Here is a 27,743-nt window from a genome sequence, read left to right as displayed (position 1 = left end):
GATCTATCTTTAAGCATCTTAGACAAAACTAATCGTCAATGAGAAGCATTTGTGTCTTAAAATGATCAAGGATTTCATTTTGAGTCTACAACACCATCTAAAAAATTTAGTTCTATCGTCTTCTTTCAAGGGAGAACCAATCTTCCTATGAAGAGTTGCAAGAAAGAATTGCCTTTGGAGATGTTTGTGAGAATAACGAGGAGTATTTTGGGAAATTTTGGTGAAATATGAGAGGTATATTGGGAATTTTTGAAATTTGAGGGGTATTTTAAAAAAATTCACAAATTACAAGGGTATTTTGGTAATTTTCTCTAAAACTTTTTTTTTCCTGGAGTGACAGATAGAAAGAAAGCCTTGCACTTCCTCCAACAATTTGACAACATCAATGCTTTGGGGAACTACACAGAAGAATCAAAGAAGAAAAAAGATATTTTGGTGATTTTCTCTAAATTTTTTCGCTTTTTCTGGAGTGACAGATAGAAAGAAAGCCTTGCAGTTCCTCCAACAATTTGACAACATCTATGCTTTGGGGAACTACACAGAAGAATCATAGAAGAAAGAAAGGGTATTTTGGTATTTCTCTCTCAATTTTTTTGCTTTTTTTGGAGTGACACACAGAAAGAAAGCCTTGCAATTCCTCCAACAATTTGACAACATCTATGCTTTGGGGAACTTCAGAGAACTACACAAAAGAATCAAGGATTTCCCGAGTTGCCAAACTTTGCAAAATAATGCTATGCAATGGTGGAGTTCAATCGCAACCCAACAGCATGCTCTAAGGACTTGGCAGGCTTCCAAGACTATTTTTGCACGATGTTATATGACCTCCCTGTTCGAACTTCTAAGTCCAGACTTTATCCGAATAGGGAAACTTGAAAATGCTTGCCACGAAAACCATGGAAGACTACAACCCATAGTTACCCGGAATAGGGACAAGGAACGGGAGGGTCTAGAACAGGATAAGAACGGGAAGGAGGAGGGGGGACCGAAATGGGAACGGGTCCACTAGAGTAAGGTTTGAATTACCTCCAATCAACTTAGTCCCAAATCAACTCCTAAACAACCCCAAAACTAACCCCAAACCTGCCCCAAATATGTCCCCCAAACAACCTCAAATTTGCTTCCAAATACCTACTTTTGCCCATTTCACCCCACGTTCCGCCGTTCCGCATCATGTTTGGCCTCCCCCCCCCCCCCCGTCGTTCCGGAACACCGTTCAGGTTACACCCCATCCCGGAACGGCGTTCCATTCCCGACTCCGTTTCGGAGCAGCACCGTCCGGAACGCCATTTTGAAATGTTTGGGCTGCGTTTCGCCCGTTCCCTGTTACACTGCTACAACCAAAGGTTCCTTGACACCTACCTTTCAGTGTCTTTCGTCAAGTTGATTCCTAAGGAGGACCAATGCGAGCGTTATACAATTTGACTACCGTCACCTTTATAGGAATATTGTCTTTCTAAACAAGTATCAACAATGCAAGAGCTTTTGGACCATGTTGCGGTCATATATAAGCTTATGAAAGGAAAGTTGGAGTTTACTACATAACAAACTCCCGCAAACACTCAGAATCCTCAACCACAACGAACAAACCCACAAAAATCTTGTGAAAGTCAACCTCAAAGGCCTCGTCTGACATAGCGTCAACAAGAAACCCTATCACAAGAAGGCAGATGCTTTGAATGCTTTTAGACAGGGCATAATTACATTTCATGTCCTCAAAGAATGAACACATCCTCAGAGCAACCTCCCGCTCTCTAAGAGCAGATAGAACCGTAGAACCACCTTCGGCTAAGAGAGCTAGACCTGCAATTGGACTTGTACCTAATATTTATGGCATTAATCTCGAAAGTTCTAATGAATTGTGCATCTGTCTAGGAAGAGTGCTCAACGACACTATTTGTTGTGTCTTGTGACATACATATATGTAAGTATTTGTGTTGCATTGTGGTGTACCATCCTGCTTGAGTGAGATTCCTTGGGTATGTAATTCTAGTGGATCGAGAGACCCGTTATAGATAGGCGCGGAGGATTGAGTGTGATGGTTAATTTTGCTACATTTGTGTTGCATTGTGATGTGCCATCTTGCTTGAGTGAGATTCCTTGGGTATGTAATTCTAGTGCATCGAGACACCTGTTACAGATCCGCGCAGATTGGGTGTGATGGCTAATTTTGCTACGCCCGAATATCAAGAACTGCCACATGGAAAACTGAATGACCCTCCGATATTTTTGAGCTGACTTGAGTTGTTTTGCAAATGTAATCACAAACAATTACTCTTCTTTCAAGAAGGGGGAATGTCACAAACTACTGACATGTCAAGCCTCTGAAGACCTACAGGGTTGGGTACCCTAGCCAACCTACAAATCCCGGCTGAGGGGTCTAGACTCTAAACCCTAGCAAAAGCAGAAGGACTTACCAATCTACAGATCCTTGCCGAGTGGCCCAATTATTAAATAGGTTTAGGATTAAAAATCCAAACCCTCAATAGCTTAGGGTACCTCCGTCCAATGGAGCCTAGAGTAAAGCGGCACACACACACGCACACACAACATATGCGTAGCAATGTGATGACATGGCAGGCACACTGTATGGACATCCAGATTTTGCACTTACATGCTGGCGTGGCACTGTATGGACACCACCATAAGACGCGTCGACATACTGACGTAGCACTGCATGGATTTCCGTGACATGAGCTAACTGTTGCTAGCGTGGCAGCATTGTACGGACAAAGGCAAAGGCAAGCTTGACGGGGATAAAAGCGAAAAAATTCTCACCCAAGAGAGTGACATGGCTCACGTGACGGCAAACATAGTGGCATGGATTCTAGGTTTCTAGCCTAATTGTGCTTGTCGCAACATGCTTCAACGAGAAAGAGGCACGTGAGCAGTAGAGAGAGGAACTGGAGCTCCCAATACTTGATTTGTACCCGTGTATAAAAGTTTAACCTTTTAATGTTTGAACACATATGTCGGGGTTCAAAGCTTATTGCATTGGCAAGGAACCAACATGACGTATACAAAATACTATGGATGTGTTTGCAGTCCATTGTTGTTGGCTAGATTATGGATAGGGTGATGTCCAAAGTGAATTATCTTGAAAATAATGGACATGATGTGTTCAAAGTTCATGAATGGGGACTCTTGGACGTAATGTGCTCTACAACTCAACTTTCTATGAGGAAAATGGTGCACAAGATGGCATTGTTTTGGATCACAAGTTGGCGATTGCAAATCCCCCAGTATCCCAATTGGTGCTAGGGTGTCCATGGTAGCTTCTTCATTGACTTGGCCTTCCTACATTTGTCCACTTTGAGCTGCAAAGAGGGTGTTAAAGTTTCTGCATCTCAGGTGACTGCCCAATGTGGTCCCATTATTTATTTTGTTGAATAGGTATTTATTATACTTATGTGACATGAGAGTGGGTTAAACAATTTGTGAGGGGGGTACTTAAGGTCTCTCAGGTAGTATAAAGGCAACACTGTGTCCCCATTGTATAATCATCTAACTGATTACTAAGTTGGTTGGTTTAGAGCAACCTCTCTCTCTCTCTCTCTCTCTCTCTCTCTCTCTCATTCTCTCCCCAACTCTACATTTCCACATCATCTACTTTGACAAAGGTAGTCCTTGCAATGAATTTCCACTTGCTTATAGCCCACAAGTCTGTCCAAAAGGTACGAGTTTTCTTCCCTAATACTCCTTTGAGACATGTTCTAATATGGGGAGAGGATAGGTCTCTTATTGTTGCTACATTTACTATCTTGAGATTGACACATACTTGTAATTTACCATTCTTCTTGGGCTTGTTTTGTTCACGTTTCCCACATGGTCTAAGCAGCTATATTAACACCCACAATTGTGTCTAGTATAGTCATGGCTTTGTGCCCCATGTACTCAACTAGCAGGGTTCCATTTCCATTGTCACTCTCCTAATGCTTGAATGAATTTTTGTGAATAAGGATTGGTTTGCCTTCTTTGTGCTTCATGAAGCATTGTGTTCCCTGTCCTAATCTATGATTGCCACAATTTCAAGACCATTGTCACATCAAAAATTCCTCCTCATAAGTTTGGTCTCACCTTGAGTAAATGAGCCAAAGGATGGAGCACATCAAGGTTGATGACTCGTCTCCCCTAACACGCTTGAAGGTATTACATTATTGAGTTGATGGTGTTTTTGTGAGCCATTTGATATATACTCTCTCCCCTACAGGGGTCTCTTATGCCTCGTCCGATTTACTCTCCTCCATTAGGTACATTGTCAAGCTTGGCTGGTTTTGGATGGGCCGTGAGCATCCTCTTTGATACCCTCTTTTCCATACATATTGTGAATTAGACTTGCATATTGCTACTTCGTTTTCAAATCAATCATGATTTTTTTTGGTAGTCTTAAATTCTAATTTGTCCCTGTCTTGTACTAGTTGACGATAAGGTTGGAATGGTTGCACATGTTGCTTTGGAAAGAAGGAAGAGATTATATACTAGATTGTATGTCTTAATAGGCAATGCCCTAAACAAAAGGGCAATTCATTATTTTGTGATTGAGGTAATAACTCCCTCTCATAAAGAAAGCTACATGCAATTAGCAAGTCTTCTAGGCAAAATGGAAATTTGTGCGCTTTGACACACAACAAAAGCCTATTTGCATGACTGCGATCGAAGCTTGGATCTAGCATAGACAAGAGCAGCAACAAATGTAGGCCGATTTGGAGAAGAACTAGAGTAGCCAATGGACATACTTTATAGGTGTATGTTGCTAATGTGTACAACTTGGATTTTGTATCATTGTTTTTCTCACCAAAAGCTTGCAAAAATACTAGTGTGACAAATTTTCAAGTTTTCCTTACAATTTTGCTTGCTTACAATTTGCAACACAAAGCACTCGAGTCTTAAAGCTCAATCTAAGAACTCATTCTTTTGGGCCACCCTTCAAGATATGCAACCTAATAGAATTCAAACAAGCTAATGAATTGGCTCAAATTTTTTGAACAAGCTTTTGAAATAGAAAGTAAAAACTAGCATTAAAGCAAACCCCACTCTTCTGTCTTGAAAGGCTGTAGCCTGGTTTTTCAACTTTGGCCAAGTAGTCCATCTCGTCAAAGAAATCCTATGAACCTCAATGGTAATCTAGCGAAAGAAGGTTGGGTACATATAGAGCTTCAATTAGTAGACATAAACATCCTTAACTTGCATGTGTTTGATGAAATATAAATCTTTGATGTACAACTCATCAACTTTTCACCTCCGTTTGGTTATGAGCTACATGAACAACTTCTTTCCCCATTGCATACCCTCATTATTGGTAGATTTTCCCCCGACACCTATCCCCAATAGTTGTGGAACTCCCTCGTGCCTATGTTTTGTTCTGGAAGAAAACTTGTGTTGCCTATGTTTTGAAGAAACCAAAAAGTGAAAAAAGAAAAAATGAAAGTAGCAATTTGAATAGCAATTAAAAAAAATAAAATGTAAAGCAATACCTCGCTAGTTGGTTTTAGGTTTTTATTGAGAGAAAAATGGCCATGTCACTCTTACAAGTATAGCTCTTGCAATCAGGAGGATTCTGGTTTCAAATCATGCATGATCTATTGAAGATACATTTATTGCAATTTTCATTCTATTTTTTAGTTATTTTTTGGTAGTTACGTGAAGTAGGTTATTATGGCCTTTGAGGATTTAGAAAGAGAATGTATTATTTGTATTGAAAAAAATGAATTAAGATTGACGAAGACACAATTTTTACTATGCTTTGATAGCATAAGAGGTTTCGAATATAAACACTATATAGTAGATGCTAGAGAAATACTATCAACACAAGTTATTACAAGTTTTTAGTAGTTATAGCATTTTACAGAAGTTTTGATTCTTGAGATACAATAAATTCTAGTGACTCATACAAAGTAAGACGAACAATTGTCATGGAGGCTTGAGAGTCAGTCACACTGCCTGCATCATCGCCTACATCATCACTAGAAGGCTCTAGAGGAATCTACACGATTTCTAGAGCTTTCCAGAAACTTCTAGATTCTTCCGGAATCTTCTCCATGCTTCTAGAAACTTTTAGAATCTCCTTGGTACTTTTTAGATCCTTCTAGATTCTTCTAGAGCCTTCTAGTGATGATAAGGCGATGACACAAGCGATGATGCAGGCAACGATTGACTCTCAAGCCTCCATGACAAATGCTAACTCTTTGCATTACACACATTATAACATCTTAAAATGCATGAACTCCTAAGTCTATTTGTCGTCTAGTATATAAATGCCCAATCTTCATTGATTTAGGTCAAAGGGATTTAATTACATGCACACGACAAAGCCTTATTACATGTTTAATACCATTTGTGTCTTTTCTCGTTCATGCCATTGGCTCATTTAGTTGATAAATGTTTTGCATACACACTCTTAAATTCTCATGTGCTCTAAGCATGGTACACACACATTGAGTAGTGAGTATCATGGATCAAGGACAACTTGTAATTTGAATATAAAGAAAGAAAAACATATGTTTTCCCCTCTCTAAGTTGTGCCTTCTTATGGAGATTATCTATTTTTTTAAGGGGATTGCCATGCGCACACGCACCACTTGTTTTGTTTTTGTTTGTGTTCAAGCCTCAAGGTTGCCATAAAATTTTGCCATTTAAACCGAAAATAACTCATGAGCATGATGTTTAGTGTGGTATGCCTTGCAGCAGCGATTAGGCAAGTCGGCTGACAATAGAGAGAAGTGAGCTCAACTGCAGTGCCATGGATGCATCAAAGAAGAAAACGTTCCTCAAGTCCCGGATGCGTGAAGCTGCACAGAAGTGGGAGAAGCGAATCGATTCTCCCTTGTCAGGTGACTCTTACACACACACACACACACACACACACACACACACACACACACAGATGTCGTATTATCTAGTCAACACTATGCATGACATGGTTGGTTTCATTATTGTCTTGTGGATGACTGCCATGAGTTCAGTTAGGCTACTTGCATTTATCTATGGATTTTGCCTTGATGTATGACCTCCTTCAACAATGCGGAAGGTTGACTGCCATGAGCTCAGCTAGGTTACTTGCATTTATCTATGGATTTTTCCTTGATCTATCGAGGTATCCATGTACGTCGTCCTTCAACAATGCTATATGAGACTAAGGCAGAGATATTTGAACATCATTACAGGTGCCTAAAAGGCACAACATGTAAAGCAGACTGTGGAGTTAGTGTCTTTTTTATTATTCGAAGTGATAACTCACATATTGCTTTGAAGGTTTCCCTTTACATTGCTTCTTGCCTACTTACCCTTCACTAGTGGTAAGTTTGTGGTCCTCAACCCTTGGACTAAAAGTTTAATTTACCAAAAGATTCTCCCTAACTTTGGGATTTGAGGGTCAGCACTTTATTCAAGGCAGTCACAGCTCCTTGATATGCGTGTAACTCCAATTTGGGAGTTGGCTATAGTAGAGGACACTGCTACGTCTAGATGGAAAAAAACAAGAATAAAACAACCAAAACAAGAACGACCTCACCCATCATATATGTCAATTAGCTCCTTGCTTGACATTTTCATAAGTCTGTCCCTGATCTATTGTGAAGCATAGATGTTCTTTGAGGTCTATTCTTTTGTATGCAGCCTCGTCTAGGACGACTATGGGCTGCGCATAGTAAATGCAACAAGCTATCACCATCGAAGTGGCGCAAGAATACACTTTTTCCTGCTGCAATTGAGCTCTACATTCTGTCGGTGGACTTAATGGACTCTAGACGACCTGAATGAGGGTCTACAACAATAGGGAGGGCGGGAATAGTCTTGATGAGAGAGGGTCCGTGGGGTGGGGAGTCACTTCTTCTTGAGGACAGTTTGTGAAAGAGAGATGGGAGGTGCTTTTATATGCTCAATACTAGAGGGTGTCCTCTCTTTTCCTTCAAAAACATGGAGAAGCAGACAACTTGCCAAAAATAAGGAAAGGGGAAAAAGCCTAGAGAGAAAACAAGAAGCATTGTGTCTTTTAATGTGGTTTGGTTTACTTGCAACGCACTAGCTGGGCGGCGAAATAGACAGCCCACCACAATCAAATTGAAACAATAAGTGTTGAAACTGAAAGAGAGATAATTGAAAAGTGTAGACAAGACGCAGTGGAGCGGAGTTCTTACTGACCTCAGTACAATAGTGATATGCAAAGAGACCGTGAAGGCCTCATATTTAAGGCACGTAGGCACAAAAAGCAATTGCTATCAGAAACTGACCGCCAAAAGCTATGTAGTAATGAGTGGATGTAACAAACTTGGACACTCCAAGTCAAGATTCTACCGCGACACAACAGAGATTCACTTCAAAACAGTTCACAGTTCACAATTGATTCGATACGGCCTGGCGGAGTCCCGTGCCTAGAGATATTGGCCCCAAAGATTGGCCCCTTTCGGTATTTCTTTTTGTATTAATCTGTGCTCAAAGTACAAGAGAGTGGGAGGGTTCTCACTCTCAGAATCTACGTCCAGTGCTCTGAGGAGTGGGGGCCTAACCACGTATTTAAAGGTTACAAGGGATGCCCAAAAGCAGAGCCCCAAAAGCTTCCAATTTTAAAAGCTCTTAAAAATAAAGCAATGTTACAAAAGCTTCTCAAATTGTCTCGCGTAGAATTCAGTTGGCATAAAAGTAGATTTCTGAAGCCATGCAACGTCAACCTGCTGCCGCGTTTTGCGTCGAAAACCACGGAAGTTTGTATGGTATGCCACGTTAGCATGTCAACGCTTTTTCCGAGAATGTTTGCCAGCCGGGGAGTATGTGTGCGCTCTACTACCCCACTGTAATTGTGTCCAGGGCTTGCCATGCCACGTCACCCATTTGTGACATATCCCCCTCATGAAAGCATTGTAATCGGCCTCGATTACGCTTGCAAAACAGACAGAAGCCATAAATTGTCTTAGCAGACACTGACTGTTAGTACCGACGCACTAGGAACGACACATCTAGCACATGTACCAATCGACAGTTGCATCGTAGGACATCACTTGACATCACATGACAAATCACATTCAAAAATCATTCCAATCTCAGACCATGATTAATCGGCAATGTATTTAGCAATCGCATCTAGATCCAATCGAGACCTCTCAGATGCACGATTAACTAATCCTTATTACAATCATGTCTATAGAGCATAGTTACCAGGAACGGGAAATCGGAACGGGAACGGAGAACGGGAACGCGGAACAAAATGCCATTCCCTGTTACAGGTACTCACGTTTGACACACGGAACGAGGATTTGGAACGGGAACTTGGAATGGGAACGGGGAACCGAGACCTGAAAACGGCCATTCCCTGTTACTATGCTATAGAGATCTATCATACCGAAATGCTGCAGTCATTTTGTCTATCAGTTCCTGCACTTAAACAAGTCAAGTACAAATCAGTATCATATTATCAAGAATTCAAAATCTTAAGAGTCATTACAACAGAATATTGTCAGCCCACAGTATCCGTGAAACCCAATAGGGACATGAGTGACTCTATTATCAAAAATTAGGACAATCTGTTGACAAAGGAGCGGAGTGACTCCCCTCTTGTGCAAGCTTGCTGCACCAAATTCCGCCGAAGCTGAAATTGGGATTCTATCGGAGTAGACTATGCTAAACCGAATGCTTCAAGGTAAAGGTTCACAATCTGAGGAGTATTTTCCATGTCTTCCTCCTCCATCCACTTTGTATCCAATGCAGGATAGTTCTTGAATTTAACCAAGAATCGTCTTATCGCTTTACCTTTTATCTTTCTATCTTTATGTGCCAATATTTGTTCTGGAACGAGTATCTCCTCGCTTTCCTCCACTTCGGGTTGCTCATCTGGCTCCCCATTATCAGACTCACATGAAAAGCATTGTAAATCCTCCAACTATCGGGCAGCTTTAGTCTAAAGGAGACATCGTTTATCTTTTCTTTTATCTGGAAAGGTCCATAGTATCTCATGCTAAGCTTTGGAAAAAGCCATTCCTTTCCCTTTTTCTTTCTCAGGCGTGCTTTCTCAAAACGTAAGAGCACCGAATCGTTCTCCTTTAATTTCAATTCGCCGACGATGTCGATCTGCTTCCTTTTTGTCTTTCCTGAGATTTTTGTAAAGCCTCTCGAACCTTGGCAAAAGCTGTGTCCAAGTTCCTCGTGTACTGGTCGGCTTCAAAAATCTTATATTTCGTGCTTAAGAAGGGTGGAACCTTTGGAGCATCTTCAATAATCTCAAATGGCGCCTTCCCCGTCGAAGAGTGAATCATGTTATTTTAGGCAAATTCCACCAAGGGCAAACACTTTTCCCATTTAGTCTTCTGATCCGAGATGTAACAATTCATTAAATCTAGTACAACTAAATTTGCAATCTCAGATTGTCCATATGTCTCTGCGGGTGGAAAGATGACGAAAACTGCAACCGCGTGTCAATGTTCTCCCGAATAGCCTTCCAAAACAAATTGTGAATTAAGGATCTCTATCAGAGACAATTGTGTCAGGCATGCCATGTAATCTCAATATTTGGGCAATGAATTAGTTCGCTAAGTGATTCGGCTTGACTGTCTTCTTCACTGGAATGAAATGAGCTTGCTTGCTAAATCTGTTGATAACAGTCTAGATACCATCGTGCCCACTCTGTGTCTTCGGGAGATCAAAGATAAAATCCATAGCAATACTTTCCCAAGGCGGGTGGATATGGGTAAAGGTTGTAACAATCCCTGTGCTTTATGTCTGTCAAACTTAACCTTTTGGCACACCAAGCAATTGCGTACAAAATCATCCACGTCCTTCTTGAGTCTCGGCCAAAATAAGTATTTCTCCACACCTTACAAGGTGGTATCAATGCCGCGGTCACCTGTAAATGGTCGACAATGGCATTCAGTTAGAACCTTTTCCCTCAACGGCTGCGTAACGCACAACATCGTTTTCTTCATCGAGTAACCATCGCGAATGGAATATCCTGCTACTACCTCCCCATTCTGTCACAAGGCGGGCACCACGTGCCAATAGAAAAGAACAGACTGAACACACTTTTAACACTTCAATAACAACTGAACTGAAAGAGAGAGAGACGACACGAGACAGAGAGTGGCGGAATTCCACCCCAGAGAGTATTGGCCCCAAACCTTGGCGCCCCTTTCGGTATTTCTTTATATTGCATCATCAAAGTACAAGCCGGTACTCCAGACTCTGCACCTTCTCCAGGAAGCATGCCAGAGAATGAGCCCTAGCCTCATATTTAAAGGCCCTTGGCCTAAAAAGTAGTTTACATGAAAAGCTTTCAAACTCAAAAGCTTCTGGTCCAAAAAGCAGTTTACATGAAAAACTTTCAAACTCAAAAGCTTCTGGTCCAAAAAGCAATGCCAAAAGCTACCAACGTAATTCACGGAAATCCGTACAACCTACCACATCATCATGCCAGTGCAATTTTCGGAAATCAGCCACGCTGTTGCAGTTTTAGGGTTAGGGTTTCCAAAATTAGGGTTTGCAAGTTTTAGGGTTAGGGTTTTCAGAATTAGGGTTTCAGTAGTTAGGGGTTTTGGCAGAAATTAGGGTCAGGGTTTTCTGCTCTCGAGCAACCACATCATTACTTTGTGACACTTCTTCTGTTACTTGTTCTTCTTAGGGTTTAGGCTCCCCGGCCACATCTGTAAGTTGGCTCCATTCTTTAGGCTTTGACACGTCAGCAGTTTGTTACATCTCCCCTTCTTGAAAGAGAGTAATCGTCCTCGATTACAACATATCTGCAAAACAACTCAAGTTAGCTCAAAAATTTCCGAGGGTCATTCCAAGGGACAATCAGTTTGCTCTTTTTATTAAGGAGTTAGCTTCTCCTTTCTGCTCTTTTGATCAAGGAGTTAGCTTCTCCTTTCGGCTGTTTTGATCAAGGAGTTAGCTTCTCCTTTCTGCTCTTTTGATCAAGGAGTTAGCTTCTCCTTTCGTCCAGATCGGAACTCTTGATATTCCGACGTAGTAAAATTAGCCATCACACCCAGACCGTACTAAACTTCCACAGGTGTCTTGATGCACTAAAATTACATACCCAGGTAATCTCATCCAATTAGGAATATTCAATAATTGGCACATCACAATGCAACACAAATGCTTACATATGCATGTTACAAGACACAACAAACAGCACCGCTGAGCACTCCCCTGAGACAAACGGTCTACGGTATGAAGCTACTCAACGACTACCTCGCCACTCCCTCGGCAAATAACCTAGAAAGGTCCGGGCCATGAGCTCAGAGGACTGTACAACCAAACGCTCCCCAGACCGCAATCTACGTCGCTCGGAGGTTCAAGCATACAACCAAACGCTCCCCAGGCATCGGCCTGCATCGTTCGGAGGTTTTCTAGCATACAACGAAACGCTCCCCAAGCATCGGCCTGCGTCGTTCCGAGGTTCAAACATTATCAAGACAGGATTTCTCACTCCTCCACTTGGGAGTAAAAATCACCAATCAATGAAACTAGTATTGAAACCAGAGTCAAACATTTCAAATCGGCACCAAGACAGGTTCAAAACAAATACCATCCATTTCAAACAATTTCCAAACAGGATCACCAAACAAGATCAAACAGAACTCAAACTTAAAAAGCAATCTCGACATCAGTCAAGCTCGAAAAGTCGACTGACTTTCCATCTTGAAACCTGCACCAAAAATTAGGGTTAGGTTCCTTCCATCAGGTCGTAGCCGAGCACAGCATGGTCCATCAGCTCTTGGACAAACAGTGTTTCTTTAGCGGCGATGGTAGTCCCAAGAGATAGCAATCACACTGAACCTCCAAGGTCATCTGATCGTGAAGAGACATTTACTGGGAGTGTTGCTAATTGGACTATTTTCTTATTTTTAATGATTAATCTTTTTTTTTGGATATTTTATTATGTGCACTAAGAACTGTTAAAAAGATTGTAGCTACAGGAACTGCCATCAGGAACGGACAACTCTGATGTGTCATTTGATGGGTAACGGTAAACATCGCGAAGGAGTTTCCGTAAGTTCGGTGGAAAGGGCCGGGTTACGAGTGCCTCTAATGCGTCACATGATGGGTGACGGGTGCATCACTAAGGGGGCATCCCGTAGGCTAAGGAGGAAATCCGAACTGAGTAAGAAAATACGCGTAAGAACGCAAGCACAAGAATAAAGATGGGTTCAATGAAGCTTTTTACGAAAAGCAGGAACAGTCGCGGGAGGACAGATGTTTTCCCGCAAGAAGTCTATGTCTGCATTGCATCTGTGTCGTGTCCTGCACCCGGGGACGCCTGGAATGTGTCCGTGTAGCATTGTTTTCACTAACTCAGTGAGTTTTTAAAGTTTGAACAGGTTCACACTTTATTTTATTAAAGTGGCCGATCACTTTTAAGTGACCAAGCTTTTATTAATAAAATAAAGCAAGCAAGGCTCTTAAAAAAAAGCCAGCGCTAAAACCTACGCAGGGGGGCTGATTTGCGATCTCTGTCTCCTCTCTCTAGAAAGCGCCAGCTTCAACGATTTTCTCTCTCCTCTCTCTAGGAGCACCCAGTTCTGCTTTTGGCTACTATTCCCGCTAGGTGCCAGACCCTACAAAAGGGTAGCCAGTGTTTCAATTTCAGAGAAGCCATAAGCAGCAAGAAGTGCAAGCGCTGGGATTCTAGAGCAGAGACTGGCGACGGAATTTGCAAGTGCTCGCGTGACGACTGAGTACGGAGGTTGATTCTCCGAGCAAGGAGCGACAGGTATAAGGTGTTGATACGCATTGAGAATTATTGCTTTGTGTGGTTTATTTTGCAGGAATCTCCCGTCTTACGGGAAAGCCCCTCACGGGAAGTACGGCTTCACGCCTAAGTCCCTTACGGGAAAGTACGGCTTCACGCCTAAGTCCCTTGCGGGAAAGTACAGCTTCGCGCCTAAGTCCCTCACGGGAAGGAACGGCCTTGTGCCCAAGCCCTTTACGGGAAAGCACGACCTTCGGGTCTAAGATTACAGAACGGAGGGGTTTCCTCGGGTTCTCGTGCTTGTATAAGAATTCTCCCTGAATAAAAGAATACTCTTAACGGGGGGGGGGGTGTGACCAGCCCATCTTCTGGTCCCCAATACTGTGTCGATCTTCTCCCTTCTCTCATGTTTTCAAAGAATTATAATTTTCAGATTTTCTAAGTGCTCGTGTACGCTCCCGTTTTGTGACAATTGTATCAGAGCTCGGACTCCTCTCTTTCTCTGCAAAGAAGGACGATTCCGGGAAGAACGGGAAGAACCATGTCGAGCCAAGGGAGAAGCGTTGAAGAGGAGCTTCAACAAGTGCAAGCTCAGCTTGCGGAGTTGCAACACATCTTACTGTTGCCAGACGTCCAAAAGCTTTTGGGCGGAATGAAGAAAACGAATGGAACTGATGCAGCCCATCTTCTGGTCCCCAATACTGTGTCGATCTTCTCCCTTCTCTCATGTTTTCAAAGAATTATAATTTTCAGATTTTCTAAGTGCTCGTGTACGCTCCCGTTTTGTGACAGGGAGATGTCGAGAAACTTCAAGTTATAATCTACTAGGGTTTCCATGGCAAGCATTTCAGGATACCCCACTCTGCCAGAAGTTGCACTCCGAAGGAAGATGTCAAAAACCATATAACTTCGGGCAAAAATTTTCTTGAAAGCTTGCCAAGTACTTGGAGTATGCTACTTGGTAGTTGTTGATGTGCATGGCACTGCTTCTGAGAAAAAAAACAGTGACTTGAAACAAATCTGGATCCTTCTCTTGCAAGTGATCTTAATTGGCTTATGCCTTGTAAGACACTGCGGTGAAGACGGGAGCGCGCCCGATGCGCGATGAAGTAAGGGTGGGAGTCGCTAATAAGTCCGAGTTGGAGGCCGAAGATACCTCGAATCAAATTCCAATAGCTTTGTCTGCTCTTTTGTAGGACCGGTATGCTTTTAGAAAAGCAGATACCTCGAATCAAATTCCAATAGCTCTGTCTGCTCTTTTGTAGGACCGGTATGCTTTTAGAAAAGCACACGCCTGATGCTCTGATACCACTGTCACAAGGTGGGCACCACGTGCCAATAGAAAAGAACAGACTGAACACACTTTTAACACTTCAATAACAACTGAACTAAAAGAGAGAGAGAGAGACGACACGCAACACGGAGTGGAGAACCAATCCTTCTTTCATCTTGCTTTTTCGTCCACGTTCCTTAGTTGCTTTCGAACTCTCCGGCCTTTCTTCATTTTGTTCTTTCTATGCCTTTTTAGGGCACTTCGCGGAGATGTGCCCATGTTCCCCGCATCCAAAACACTTCCCCTTTTTGATGTAGTTGGTTCTCTCCCGAAGAGTGAGCCAAGGTCGTGCATCCTTATCTTTCTTTTCTTGGGGGACACTTCTTCTTGCTACTTTCATTATTAGAAGTCTGTTCGGTTTTCTAAGTCATGATCTCATATGTGGGATAAGTCAAACTCCCTGAATGTATGGCAAAACCCCGTTTTGCATGACCCATTAGTTCTTGAATAGAATCTGAATTTTGTTCTAAGCAGTGATCTCGGACCTTCGTAGGAAGTCCGCAGCAAAACCGCTCAATATGTTCTTTAAACGAGGTCTTCTTGAATGAAGAAGTTGGTCCAAAAGAGCTCCAAAATCTCTCGCAATATGCGTCCAAAGAATCTCTCTTGGTCATCCGAAGATGATTCCAAGCAGTTCGTATATCTTGTTCGTACTCCCGAATCAGCCAAGAAGAAATAACAAGCCTTTTAAATTTCAGCCATTTAACTGGCGCTTTCTTGATAGAAGGGTGGACCACCATGTTCGAGCATTCCCCTTGAAGAAAGAGGTAGCCCTCCGAATCTTGGAGTGCTCTGAGTAATGCCCTCTAGAGAAAGCTATATCAAACTGTTGTATGAAGGCCAAAGCCGTAGAAGCATCTCGGAATCCAAAAAAAGTGTAAAACTTAATTGACTGTCCACCTTCTTTAAATTCTCAAACTTTCTTGCTTTTATCCTCGAGAAAGTCATACTGGTTGGCTTTATAGAAGTGCTTCTTCTTTGCATAAAATCTATGATCATCGGAGTCCGAACTATCTGAAGACAAGTCCTCTGTAGAACTATCAGAAACTGGGCAAAACTTAGGCTTCTTTGCCTTTTTCTTGCCCTTTCCAAAGCTTTGCTTTTTGCTTCGCTTTTTCCCTTTCCTGTCTTCTTCGCTCGAGTCAAAAGACCTAGAAGAACTGTCAGAAAAAGAAGAAGAGGAAGAACTGGATACTCCTTCAAATCGCACATGCTTCTTTTGCTTTCTTGCCGAGGCAAAAGTAGATCAACGATCCAAATAACCCGAGAAGTCAGTTCCTTTCTTCTGCTTTTTGTCGTGCTTTTTGGCTTTGTTGTTCGCGTCAAAAAGCTGAGTAATCCGTGTATCAACCACCTCTTCCGATTCTTGCTCTGTAAACATTTTCGGAGTAAGAGGTTTCTTGAGTGTCGGTTTGAGGGGTGGCTCTGTGGCCTGCTACCACTAGGCGTGCACCTCGTCAGAGGACGTCTAAGTCAAAAATTTTGCAAATTTCGGATCCTTCGTAAGATTCATCATCATCTTTGTCCTGTCGTCAACCATTGTCGACTGGCCGTTTCTCTTCGTGAGAGTCTTCTTCGTGATCTCTTTCCGCATCCCCAGATGCAGAGGAAGTCGATTGTTCATTGTTGGAATCCACAAGTGCTGCGAGAAAAAGGATCGGATTTCACAGTAGAAGAGAAATTGGCCGCGCTCTGATACCACTGTAACAAACTTGGACACTCCAAGTTAAGATTCGACCGCGACACAATAGAGATTCACTTCAAAATAGTTCACAGTTTACAATTGATTCGGCATGGCCCGACGGACTTTCGTGCCTAGAGATATTGGCCCCAAAGACTGGCGCCCCTTTCTTTTTGTATTAATCTGTGTTCAAAGTACAAGAGAGTGGGAGGGTTCTCACTCTTAGAATCTTCATTGTTGGAATCCATAAGTGCTGCGAGAAAAAGGATCAGATTTCACGATAGAAGAGAAATTGGCCGCGCTCTTATACCACTGTGACAAACTTGGACACTCCAAGTCAAGATTCGACCGCGACACACTAGAGATTCACTTCAAAATAGTTCACAGTTCACAATTGATTCGACACGGCCCGACGGACTTCCGTGCCTAGAGATATTGGCCCCAAAGACTGGCACCCCTTTCTTTCTCTATTAATTTGTGTTCAAAGTACAAGAGAGTGGGAGGGTTCTCACTCTCAGAATCTGCGTCCAGATGCTTTGAGAAGTGAGGGCCTAACCACGTATTAAAGGTTACAAGGGATGCCCAAAAGTAGAGCCCCAAAAGCTTCCAATTTTAAAAGCTCTTAAAAATAAAGCAATGTTCCAAAAGCTTCTCAAATTGTCTTGCGTAGAATTCAGCTAGCGTAAAAGTAGATTTCCGTAGAGCCATGCCACGTCAGCTTGCTGCCGCGTTTTGCGCCGCAAATCAGGGAAGTCCATACGGTATGCCACATCAGCGCTTTTTTCGGGATGTACAGACAACCACTCACAAGTACACACACCACAGAAACACATAGTACCAATGCTAAGTGAGCACGGAAGCTCACCTTTTATAGGGTTTGGTGTCAGTAGCCACATTCCTTTACAGCAGTATGGTGAGCCGAGCTTCAGGGAGAAGATTCATCAGTGCCGCCTCACACACACACACACTCACACACACACACACACACACACACACACACACAGAGCACTTAGAGAGAGAGCTGCAGCGCAAATCTGCCAGGGGGAGCCACCGTAACATCAAGCAGATGAGGACAAAGTTTAAAGAGCCAAGCCAACCCGCCCAAAACCCCATTACCCCATTTAACTTCTAAGTGGTTAGGTACCATTAAAAATCCATTTACTATTATCATTTCAGAAATTTACCTAGTGAATTCAAGCCTTTTATTCACCAGAAGTTTCCCAAGCCAACAGTCCCAGCTAATTATACCTAGGAAATAGCAACAAGCCACTCCTATATACTAGAAGGAGTTATACTTCGTATAAATAGCAACATGTGTGCGCGCGCTAGTCCTGCTTTATTATTATATCTTTAGGTCAGTTGGGCCCCATCGGAGGGGGTCCCATAAGTTGGTGGGAACTTCTTCTACTTCTTCTTCTTAGAGTTTAGGCCCCTCAACCAGGATCTACAAGTTGGCTCCATTCTTCAGTGGCTTGACACGTCTGTAGTTTGTGACACCCCCCTTCTTGAAAGAAAGTAATCGTTCGCGATTATCGTGTATCTGCAAAACAACTCAAGTAAGCTCAAAAATTTCCGAGAATCATTTCGATGGACAATCAATTTTCTCATTCCAGGTTGGAGCTCTTGATATCCTGGGTCATTGGTTTCCCAAAAAAATCTTATTTAATAAGGAGTATTTAGTGGTTGGCACGTCACAATGCAACACAAATGCTCACATATGCATGTTACAAGAAATAGGAACATAAAATCGCTGATAAACCCCCCCCCCCCCCCCCCCCCCCCAAAATAACCATCCACGTCCTAGCCATGAGTCGTTCAATGACTCCCTCATCACTCCTCTAGCAAATAACCTAAAAAGGTTCGGGCCATGAGATATAGAGGTCTTTTACAACCAAACACCCCCTAGACCGCAGCCTGCGTCGTTTGGACGTGCTGAGAGTAACCACTGCTCAGACTTCTTAATATACACCCCCCCCCCCCCGGTAAATAACCATCCACGTCCGGGCCATGAGTAACAACAACAATACTTCCCCCATAAATTACCACAAGGGTCGGGCCATGAGTAAAAACAACACTTTTTAAACATTCAATACTCCCCCTACAAATAACCATAAGGGTCCTGGCCATAAGTATGTGCAAGCATTCTTAAACCATAGTCACATGGGTTCCGCGGACAGGTCTTGGAGACGTGGCGGGTTCCGCGGACGGGAAACGCGCTTTAAAAAACACTAGTTCTTTGCAAATTTAATACTGAGACAACAATGAACACTAAGAGCACAAGATTGCAAAGAAAAAGTGGGTTTTGCACTCATATTACATAATACCAAAATATAACATGCCGTAACTTGTATGTTGTAAGGGCGTTTCGGCGTGCGCGAAACCATTGGTGTGGTGATCAATCATCAATCATCCTCGCCAAAGGGCAAAACATAATGATGTACAAGTGAACTTTGAAGAGTGGATAAGTAGAGTTTAGCATATATGAGAGTCAAAAAGGGAAGGACTCGAGTCAAGAGTCAAGACTCGAGACTCAAGAGGTCTGCATGTTGACCCATGGTGCCAACTGAATGAGAACTAGCTCTACATAGTCCATTTGCTTCAAAAATCATCCTCAAGTGGTGTTATCTCAATCTCTCCCTCTGCATCTATCTGTGTCTCTGGGATAGGATCATCCTCTGCAAGTGCCCACTCCGCGAAATCGTCACTTTGGTCTGACTTGGAAAGCATCTTCAAATTTAATGAGACATATATGAGATCATTGGCTCTCTGCACATCAAGACGATTCCTCTTCTTTGAGGAAACATGAACATACACACTCCAAAGTTGCTCCAAGCAACGTAGTGCATGCTTGGCTAAGAATGCGAATAGCCAAATCCTGTAAACCGCCCAATCTCGCCCCAAACTCCTCCCACCAAAGAGCACTCCCCATCTCAAAGCGAGATGCTTGTGCATCAGGCATGTGACAAATTTCTCCCTTTCCATTCTTGTGGACATTGATTAGCCTCCGAATCTCGGTCCTTTCCTTTGGGTGAGGCACAAGGCGCGCAAGGATGGTTTGCCAACCATTCATCACCGATTTGTCTTTCCATTGGTTCCCTTGTTGGAATTGTGGATCCACTACATAAACGGCCACATGAAGAGGAGAATGATAATTCCACCTTGACACACACAATTCTTGGATCTCCTCGTACCTACGTTATCAAGATTCAAAACAAACTTAAGAGAGTAAACTTGTTAAGCATAGGGAAAACTTAAAAGTGACTCGTGCGACGTGAATACCTATCGGCGTCGGTCACAAGTTTTTCAAGAGAGGCAATCATGGTGTCCATGGCCTCATATATCTTGCCGATGCAAGGTTTCATGGAAATTGGAATCCAACACTCGTAAAAGATAGATGATAGGCTTCACCATTTTGGAGATTTGTCTTTACTTCCTCTCACCATTCCGGCATGTCGGCCCATGCTCGGCATGCCACTCCATTGACACTTTTTGACTCGGGCATTGCCATGAACTCGTTACTAATAAAGAGTCCCCTCAATGCCCCACTACACACACTCAAGAGATGGAGCATAATAAATTTGAAGGCGAAGCGAGTCTCCGAGTATTTGAGAAGAGCTAGCTTTGACCTCTTTGAAAATTCAACCCTTAACTATTTAGAAAAATCAAGTTTTAACATTCAAAACGAGAATTGGCCTTCCATAGTGAAATTAGAGTCGAATTGAAATGAGATTGGTTAACACTTAATGGTTACCTTTTGATGATTATTGACAAAATTCACCATTGTATTCGCATGCTCAATGACGGGGAAAATCCATTCCAAGGCGCCTATATCTTTGAGAAGATTGTTGAGGCAATGAGCCATGCAATTTGTGACCGTCGTTTTTGGATGAAGTGATTCAATAATGGCTCCGGAGGCACGATTGCTATTTTCTCCGTCAGTGACGATGGCAATGACATCATGCTTTCCCACCTTCTCAATGGTAAGCGCCCACTCCGATGCAAGTACTTGTGCACTCTTCCCGGTCTTCGATGCATCATGGGAGTGAATAAAATACATCTCCCCCCGAGAATATGCCACCACGCCATGAATGGAGCAACGACGGGTATCACTCCACCCATCCACAATGAGGGATACCCCATTCTTCTTCTATGAAGCCCTTGTGGATGCACATGCCGCCTCCACCATTATCTTCTCCTTGTCAAGAAGAGTGGTGCGCAAGCTCTCCGAAGAGGGAGGGACATATGTGAGTCCAAACTCTCTGATCTTCCGTGCCATTTCTTTAAAATGTACATTAGTGATATACATTGTACAACTAAAGATTAAAGCTTAAGCCTTATAAGTTAAAGTCTATAGAGCTTACCGTGCTGCATTGAAAGCAATATGGTTGTGGTAGAAAAACCTTGCTACGGCGACATCTACCTCCTCTTTCAAGGCCGGTTTCCAACTATCTCCGAGAGTTGCTTGCCGCTTGGGTGGACGAGAATGAGGGAAAGATGACAATGAAGGGTTGTAGAGAGTGGAGGGACGCGATCGCCGTTGGTGTCGGTTGATGCACAAAATGATGCGGGATGCCAATACTCGGATAAAAGCCGCCGTGGCCATCTCCCTTGGATTCACCGCGCGACGCTTGGTACGATTCTTCTTGGCTTCTTTGATATGCTTCTCCTCTTCTGACACGGTTTGCGGGTAAAATTGAATTTGATGCCCTTTTTCGTGAAGGAAGTGGATGTGCACCTACCTCAGGGAACCATTGCGCTCATAGCCACAACTACGGCACTTCCATGACTTGCTTCCACCTCCAACACCGGACTTGAGAGCAATCGCCTCATTCCACCATGTCAATGTGAAGTCGGCGGAGAAAGGAGGTTGAAAAGCCGTGGCGGGGCCGGAGGAAGGAGAGGGATGAGGACTTAGAGAAGCTTCGGATCCATCTTAAGATACCATAGATAATAGATATTAGAGAAATCTCACAGAGAAAGAGAAAGAGCTACTAGGTAGTAGGTAGGCTTCAAAGTTTAAGGGCCAAGGTTCAAGGCTCAAGCCTTCAAGCTCGGAGAGAACGAGAGAGAGGTAGGCTCCAAAGTTTCAACTTGGAGAGGAGGAGAGATGGGGGAGAGAGAGAGAGAGAGGAGAGATGGCCCATGGATGATGGAACTCGGGAGAACTTAGAAGGGTAGGCTTGCCAACTTCCAAGTTCCAAGGCCCAAGTTGCCACAATGCTCCTTGTGTGGGTGCCAAGGCTTGTGTGCCCTTAAATAGAAAGCCCTCCCCCCAATCTGGCCGTTGAGACTTGAGTTTGAATTTTGAAATTCAAAAAAATTGCCGCCCTCGGCCGTCCCGTCCCCTGCCCGCGTCCCATGCTGCCCCATCACCATGGACCCGCGTCTTGAGACGTGTCCCGTCCCCGTCCCTTGTGAGAAACGCCCCTGCGTTGGAAAAACGCGTCCCGTCCCCCGTTCTCGCGTCCCCCATCATGTCCCGGAGTTTAGGGCCGCATCCCCCCGTCCCCTATTTCTATGTCTTAAACACATAGCAATCAAGGTACGGGACGGGATGTTTAATACCCGGTGTATAATACGCGTACTAGACGTATTTATGAGAACCAAAAAATAAAATACGTCAACTTTTTTAGATATGATACTTTGATAAGGACAAATGAAGCGGGTCATGCACCTCCTCAATGTCTCTTCAATGCTTAATCATAGCATACATAAACAAGCACCATGAAGCTCTAAAACACACTTGAACAACTAGCAAAAGACATTAGAATAGAACATGTTTTGAGCCAAAAAATGTTAAGTTAGAAAACATTATGAGATACGCCTACTATATGTCGCTATGCTTAAACATCATTTCTCACTACTCCACCCAAGAGTAAATCACCAAGCATTGAAACCACTATTCAAACCAGAGTCAAAAGAGTTCAAATTGGCACCAAGACAGGTTTAAAACACATACTATCCATTTCAAATAAATTTCAAACAAGATCACTAAACAATTTCTCAAACAAAATTCAGAAGAGTGCTAATTCAAAATGAAAAAGCATTCTCGACATCAGTCGAGCTTGAAAGTCGACAAAGGTTCCGTCCTGAAACTTGCACCAAAATTAGGGTTATTTTTCTTCACGGATGGTTCCAGATTTGTCGCTCGAGCTGGCTGATTACAAAGAGAACCTGGATTTCCTCATCACGCGCCTAGACAAAGCACGTGTTATTTTAGGAATCCATGGTTTTATGATAAACAAGACTCATTGTATATAGACTATGTACATCATTCTCTTGTTTTTGTTAAGCAAGACATGCCTCATGTATCTGTCGCGCTATGTAATCAGATTTCTGTAAATAATGGTTTTGCAATACCAGTTGTTACTGCTTTGGAAATGTATAAAGATACAAAGTCTTCTGATGTTGACTTTTATCAATGTATACCATCTGTTTGGTTTGATTCATTAGTGCTTGGTACTTCTGTCATTGAATTTCGTAAAAATGTTTCATGTTCTTCTGTTGAACTTGGGGATTCCGACGAATCGAACCTTATCCACAAAATCATGATTGATTTCAAGGATGTTTTTCCTGATGATCTACCTCCTGGCTTGCCGCCTTCGAGAGCAATAGATCATGGCATTGGGTTTGTGGCTGGTAGTCATCCCTTCTCAAAGCAACCTTATCGGTTTAGTAAAACTGAGGAGGACAAGATTCAGCGAGACAGCTGAAAGTCTCGACAGGGGTTTTGTTTGGCCAAGTAAATCCCCGTGGGGAGCGCCAGTGTTACTTTCTCGAAAGAAGGATAACACTGTGTGCTTCTGCATGGATTACAAAGGGTTGAATAAGCTCACTGTTAAGAACAAGTATCTGCTTCCGCACATGGACGATCTGATAGATCGGCTCCATGGAGTGTTGTATTTTACGAAGATAGACCTGCGATCAGGCTATCATCAGATACGGATCAAACTGGAAGATATTCCTAAGATAGGTTTCCATACGCGTTATGGTCACTATGAGTTTTTGGTCATGCCTTTTGGTTTGACCAATGCTCCAGCTACATTTAAGCAGATAATGAATGTATCTGTTGAGAGCGTTTTGGACAACTTCGTTGTTGTATTTCTCGATGACATCTTGATCTACAGCCGAAGTTTCTCTGACCACTTGGGACATATACACGTTGTTCTCGAAGTACTGAGAACTGAGAAGCTTTATGCTAAGGCTTCCGTGTGAATTCTTCAAGAAAGAGCTTCTGTATTTGGGTCATATCATTAATCGCGATGGAATTCGCGTCGACCCTAAAAAGTTAGATAAAGTGCGAAATTGGCCCATTCTAAAGAATGTGCGCCGAGTAAAGTCCTTTTTAGGCTTGCCAGGATGCTTTCGCAAATTTATCAAGGATTACTCCTAAAGTTGCTACTCCGCTTACGCAACTTTTAAAAGGAGGGGTGAAAGGGCCGAAGACTTCAGGTCCTCACCCTAAAGGTAATCCCCCTGTTGTCTGGAGACTGGAATGAGCGTTTTGACGAGAGCTTTCAGACACTAAAGCACTTGGTGACTACTGCGCCAATTGCACATTGTGGATCCTAGCAAATCATTTGTGGTTGAAAAGGATGCTAGTGATTATGCCATTGGTGCGGTGTTATACAGGATGGACGTCCTGTCTTGTTTTAAAGTAAGAAACTTTTTGATGTTGAGATGCGTTATCCAACGCATGAGAAGGAGCTTTACGCCGTAGTTCACACCTTGAGGAAATGGCGATACTACTTGTATGGCTCTACATTTGTTGCATGGAGGACAGATCATTCCTTGCGCTATGTTTGTCATCAGAGCGATCTCAGAGGCAGGAAGGCTAGATGGGTGAGCTTATGCCAGAGTTTGACTTTGAAATCCGTTATAGAAAACGATCCAACAATCGAGTTGCCGATGCACTTAGCAGGATTCCTAGGGTTAATGCCTTGTCTATGGTTGAAATCTCAACGGATTTCTATCTCTCTCTCCAAGGGCTATGTCATTTCAATAGCTATTTTGGCAAGATATGGAACGAGGTCAAACGAGGCACGACTCGCGTATAGGCTTGGGTGGTCCGGAGACCCAAGTGAGTCGTGCAAGAGAGACAAGACAACGACAATATTCCATTAGAGGTGGACTATTGTTCAGAAATGGAAAAGTCTGCGTGCCAGAATCAATGAGGTTCGACAAAGGATTTTGTGCGAATGCCATGATGTTCCTAGCGCTGGGCACGCAAGCATCCAAAGAACTTTGGCTTTGGTCAAGCAATATTTCTATTGGCAAAGGATGCGCTCTTACATAGAGAGCTATGTGAAGAGATGCGCTCAGTGTCAAGTCAATAAGGCAGAGCGCCTTAGGAAAGTTGGCCTGCTACATCCATTGGAAATCCCAGATGCCAAGTGGCAAAGTATTCCATGGACTTCATTGTTGGTTTGCCAAATACTAGTCGGGGCGATGACGCCATTTGGGTTGTGGTCGATAGACTCACAAAAATGGCGAAGTTTATACCAACGAAGTCGATAGTAAAAAGCCATGAGTTGGCGGTTTTATTTGTCGATCAGCTTTATAAGTTGTATTGTAAGGTGGAGCAGAAGTGAATGTTGAACTTTGCTCAAGATGAGTGCTCCGAATTGTGCTCAAGGTTCCTTTTACTTACGGAAGGGAGAGCCTTCCGTTCCTTTAGTGAGTGCAATGGACACAAACAAAGTGGATGAACACCGTGAATGGAAGTGCTGAGACTGAGAGATAGAGAGAGGAGAATACCACACCAGAATGTTGTCAAACCCTCCTCCGAAGGCCCCACTCTCTATGGCCAGAGCGGTCTACTTATGATTGCATAAATCTCTACAATGCTTGGACTTGCCGACAATGTCGACGACGATGAGGATGACGACGAGATGGGCTGAAAACTGAAAACACCAAGGGCTGAAATCTGCAAATCCTTATCTGCTGAATTCTGACTCTATGTCGATGACGACAGTACGACGACGACGCGCTGAAAACGCAGATGCTGAAATCTGCATTTTCCGGGCTGAATCTGTAAACTACGCGGGATCTGATCGTGCGGCGAGGATCTGCTGTGCAAGAAGGTGAGATCTGTGAGGTTTGGGACTTCTACTGCGGGTGCTAACTGCTGAAAACTGAAAACGTTGGTCTTCTTGTTGCCTTGTCGCGACGGAACTGCAAAAAACGTCGAGGTCGCCTGTTGCTCCAAAAACGCTAGGGCTGAATTCTGCTGTCGTGAAGTGGTTCTGTTGTGTCTGCTAATGCCGAAGCTCCTCTGCAACGCAAAATCGCCAAGGCTGATCTATCTTGCAAAAACGCTAGCTTGATGATGAGTTGCAAAAACGCTAGGCCATGTTGTTGGGGGTCCTGCTGAGAAGGTGCCTGTTGAGTGATGCTCCTGTTGCCTCTTCTTCCGCAAAGTGCTAGAGCCTAGCGCTAGGCTTCTATTTATACAAACTTAGTAAATTTTCCCTACCTACTTTCTACCAAAAGTCACTTAAAAATAATAAGTGAAAAATGTCAAAAATAGGGAAAATAGGTCTATGCACTATAAAAATGCTCTTGATGGAATATGATGGAAATCTGATGGTCATGTTGTGTGCAACCAGAGGATATGCATCTAATCTAAGTGTCTGGACATGCGCGGTCTGCGAACAGTCACAAAGGTGCCAGATCACTTCCTATTCTAGACTGACTTGACTGAACTGAACCCTGGTCATGTTGTAGCTTGTCCACGGATACATAGGGTTGGATGTGTCACGTGACATCCCCTCCTTTTCAAAGTGAGGTACTGGTATCGAACTGTATGGCGTCGAGGGAGATCGCCAATAGCATGTGGAATCCTGGAAAGGACTCTTCGCCGGCCCACTCTGAAGTGCAGGTCGTGCAATACTTGAACTTCATAAAGGTCTACAACGCTTGCTTCTTTGAGCCGCGTCGAAAGCGACACAAAATCATTGGTAGCTCCTTCAATGCTTCAACTTTGTCTATGGACGTAGATCCACCTTCTTCAAGAACCTCCAAGGCTGAAAATTCCTGAAAACCACTTCCAACACAAAAACATGAGCATACCTATTCCATAAAAGTGATTGGAAAAATTCTTGTCTTCCTCAAAGACTGTGCATGCAACGTAGATGAACCAATAAACGGGTTGGTACGCATTCTCGAGGGGATTTCTACCCCAGTTTACTCAATTATTACTTTGTTTGGTATGTATGTAGATGAGGCCTCTGATTACATTACGAGACAAGGGGATAGAGGAGCACAACTAGCAGGGACATGGATCCCACTTTTGTTATATACTGATGATATAGTGTTGATTTCTGACTCCCCAGAGGAAATGCAACGCCATTTGGATGCCTTACATGTGTTTGCGGAGGATAGTGGATTGTTTGTCAACCTTGGTAAAACCAAGTTTATGGTCCACACCACAGTGGGTCAGGAGGGCAGCTCTCACATTTACCTATGGAAGGAGATTGTGGAGTATACAGATGTATATACTTATCTGGGGGTAGTTTTTAGTGGGCCAATTTTTTCGTTGAGAAGAGCAATAGAGACTAGATTGACCAAAGCCTATGCAGCCTTGGGCAGACTTGAGAGGATGTGTTTGCAGGTTCAGTTTCACGAACCTCAAACCAAACTTAAGCTTTTCAATACTTTGGTGACCTCGACTATCATGTATGGGGTGCAAATTTGGGGCCCCTCAGTTGGCTATCACGGTAGAGCTGGCAGCACTAATGGATGGAAAGGCCCTTGGTATCTATGATTTTCTGGATGATTAGAGCCAAGGCCTCGATACCTCATGAGATTATTAGAGTAGAGCTAGCTGCCGCTCCAGTGGTGATTGAGGCACTTACTAGATCAGTCTCTTTCATACATAGCTTGTGAGACCTTCCTAGAAACAGTTATGCCCGACTTGCTCTTGAGTCTTGCTGGCGGAGACACGGCTTGCTGTATGGACAGATGACTTCTTGGTTCCAGATGTATGGTTTTAGCATGGACATACTGTCTCCCTTCCAGTACTCTTTGGAGGCCCCCTCTCTCGCTATGACACA

General features: G+C 43.2%; 1 protein-coding gene and 1 pseudogene across 13 annotated transcripts in view; both read right to left on the bottom strand.

Annotated features, from left to right (window-relative positions):
• LOC147454952 (uncharacterized) overlaps window positions 1-27,743 on the bottom strand; it is a 72,960-nt gene that overhangs the window by 24,000 nt on the left and 21,217 nt on the right. For 7 of the 13 annotated variants that reach the window (XR_015188719.1, XR_015188716.1, XM_086516785.1 and 4 more), the window contains one exon: window positions 17,877-18,229. The exons of 2 other annotated variants lie outside the window; for them this stretch is intronic. Coding sequence is in view for 2 of the 11 variants with exons in the window: in XM_086516789.1 (XP_086372915.1) it covers window positions 18,134-18,229 (96 nt within the window). In the remaining 9 variants the exon portion in view is untranslated. Of the gene's footprint in view, window positions 1-10,900; window positions 11,721-17,876; window positions 18,230-19,742; window positions 19,881-27,743 lie in introns of those variants that run through there. 4 more of the 13 variants (XM_086516786.1, XM_086516795.1, XM_086516788.1 and 1 more) reach the window with 3 other exon arrangements.
• Window positions 18,625-20,746, bottom strand: LOC147454953 (uncharacterized; annotated as a pseudogene).

The sequence above is a fragment of the Adiantum capillus-veneris genome, chromosome 7 (assembly GCF_014529385.1).
Source record: "Adiantum capillus-veneris isolate H3 chromosome 7, ASM1452938v2, whole genome shotgun sequence".
NCBI lineage: Eukaryota > Viridiplantae > Streptophyta > Polypodiopsida > Polypodiales > Pteridaceae > Adiantum > Adiantum capillus-veneris.
Note: the sequence above shows the minus strand (reverse complement) of the source record. Positions and strands in the feature narration are given on the sequence as shown.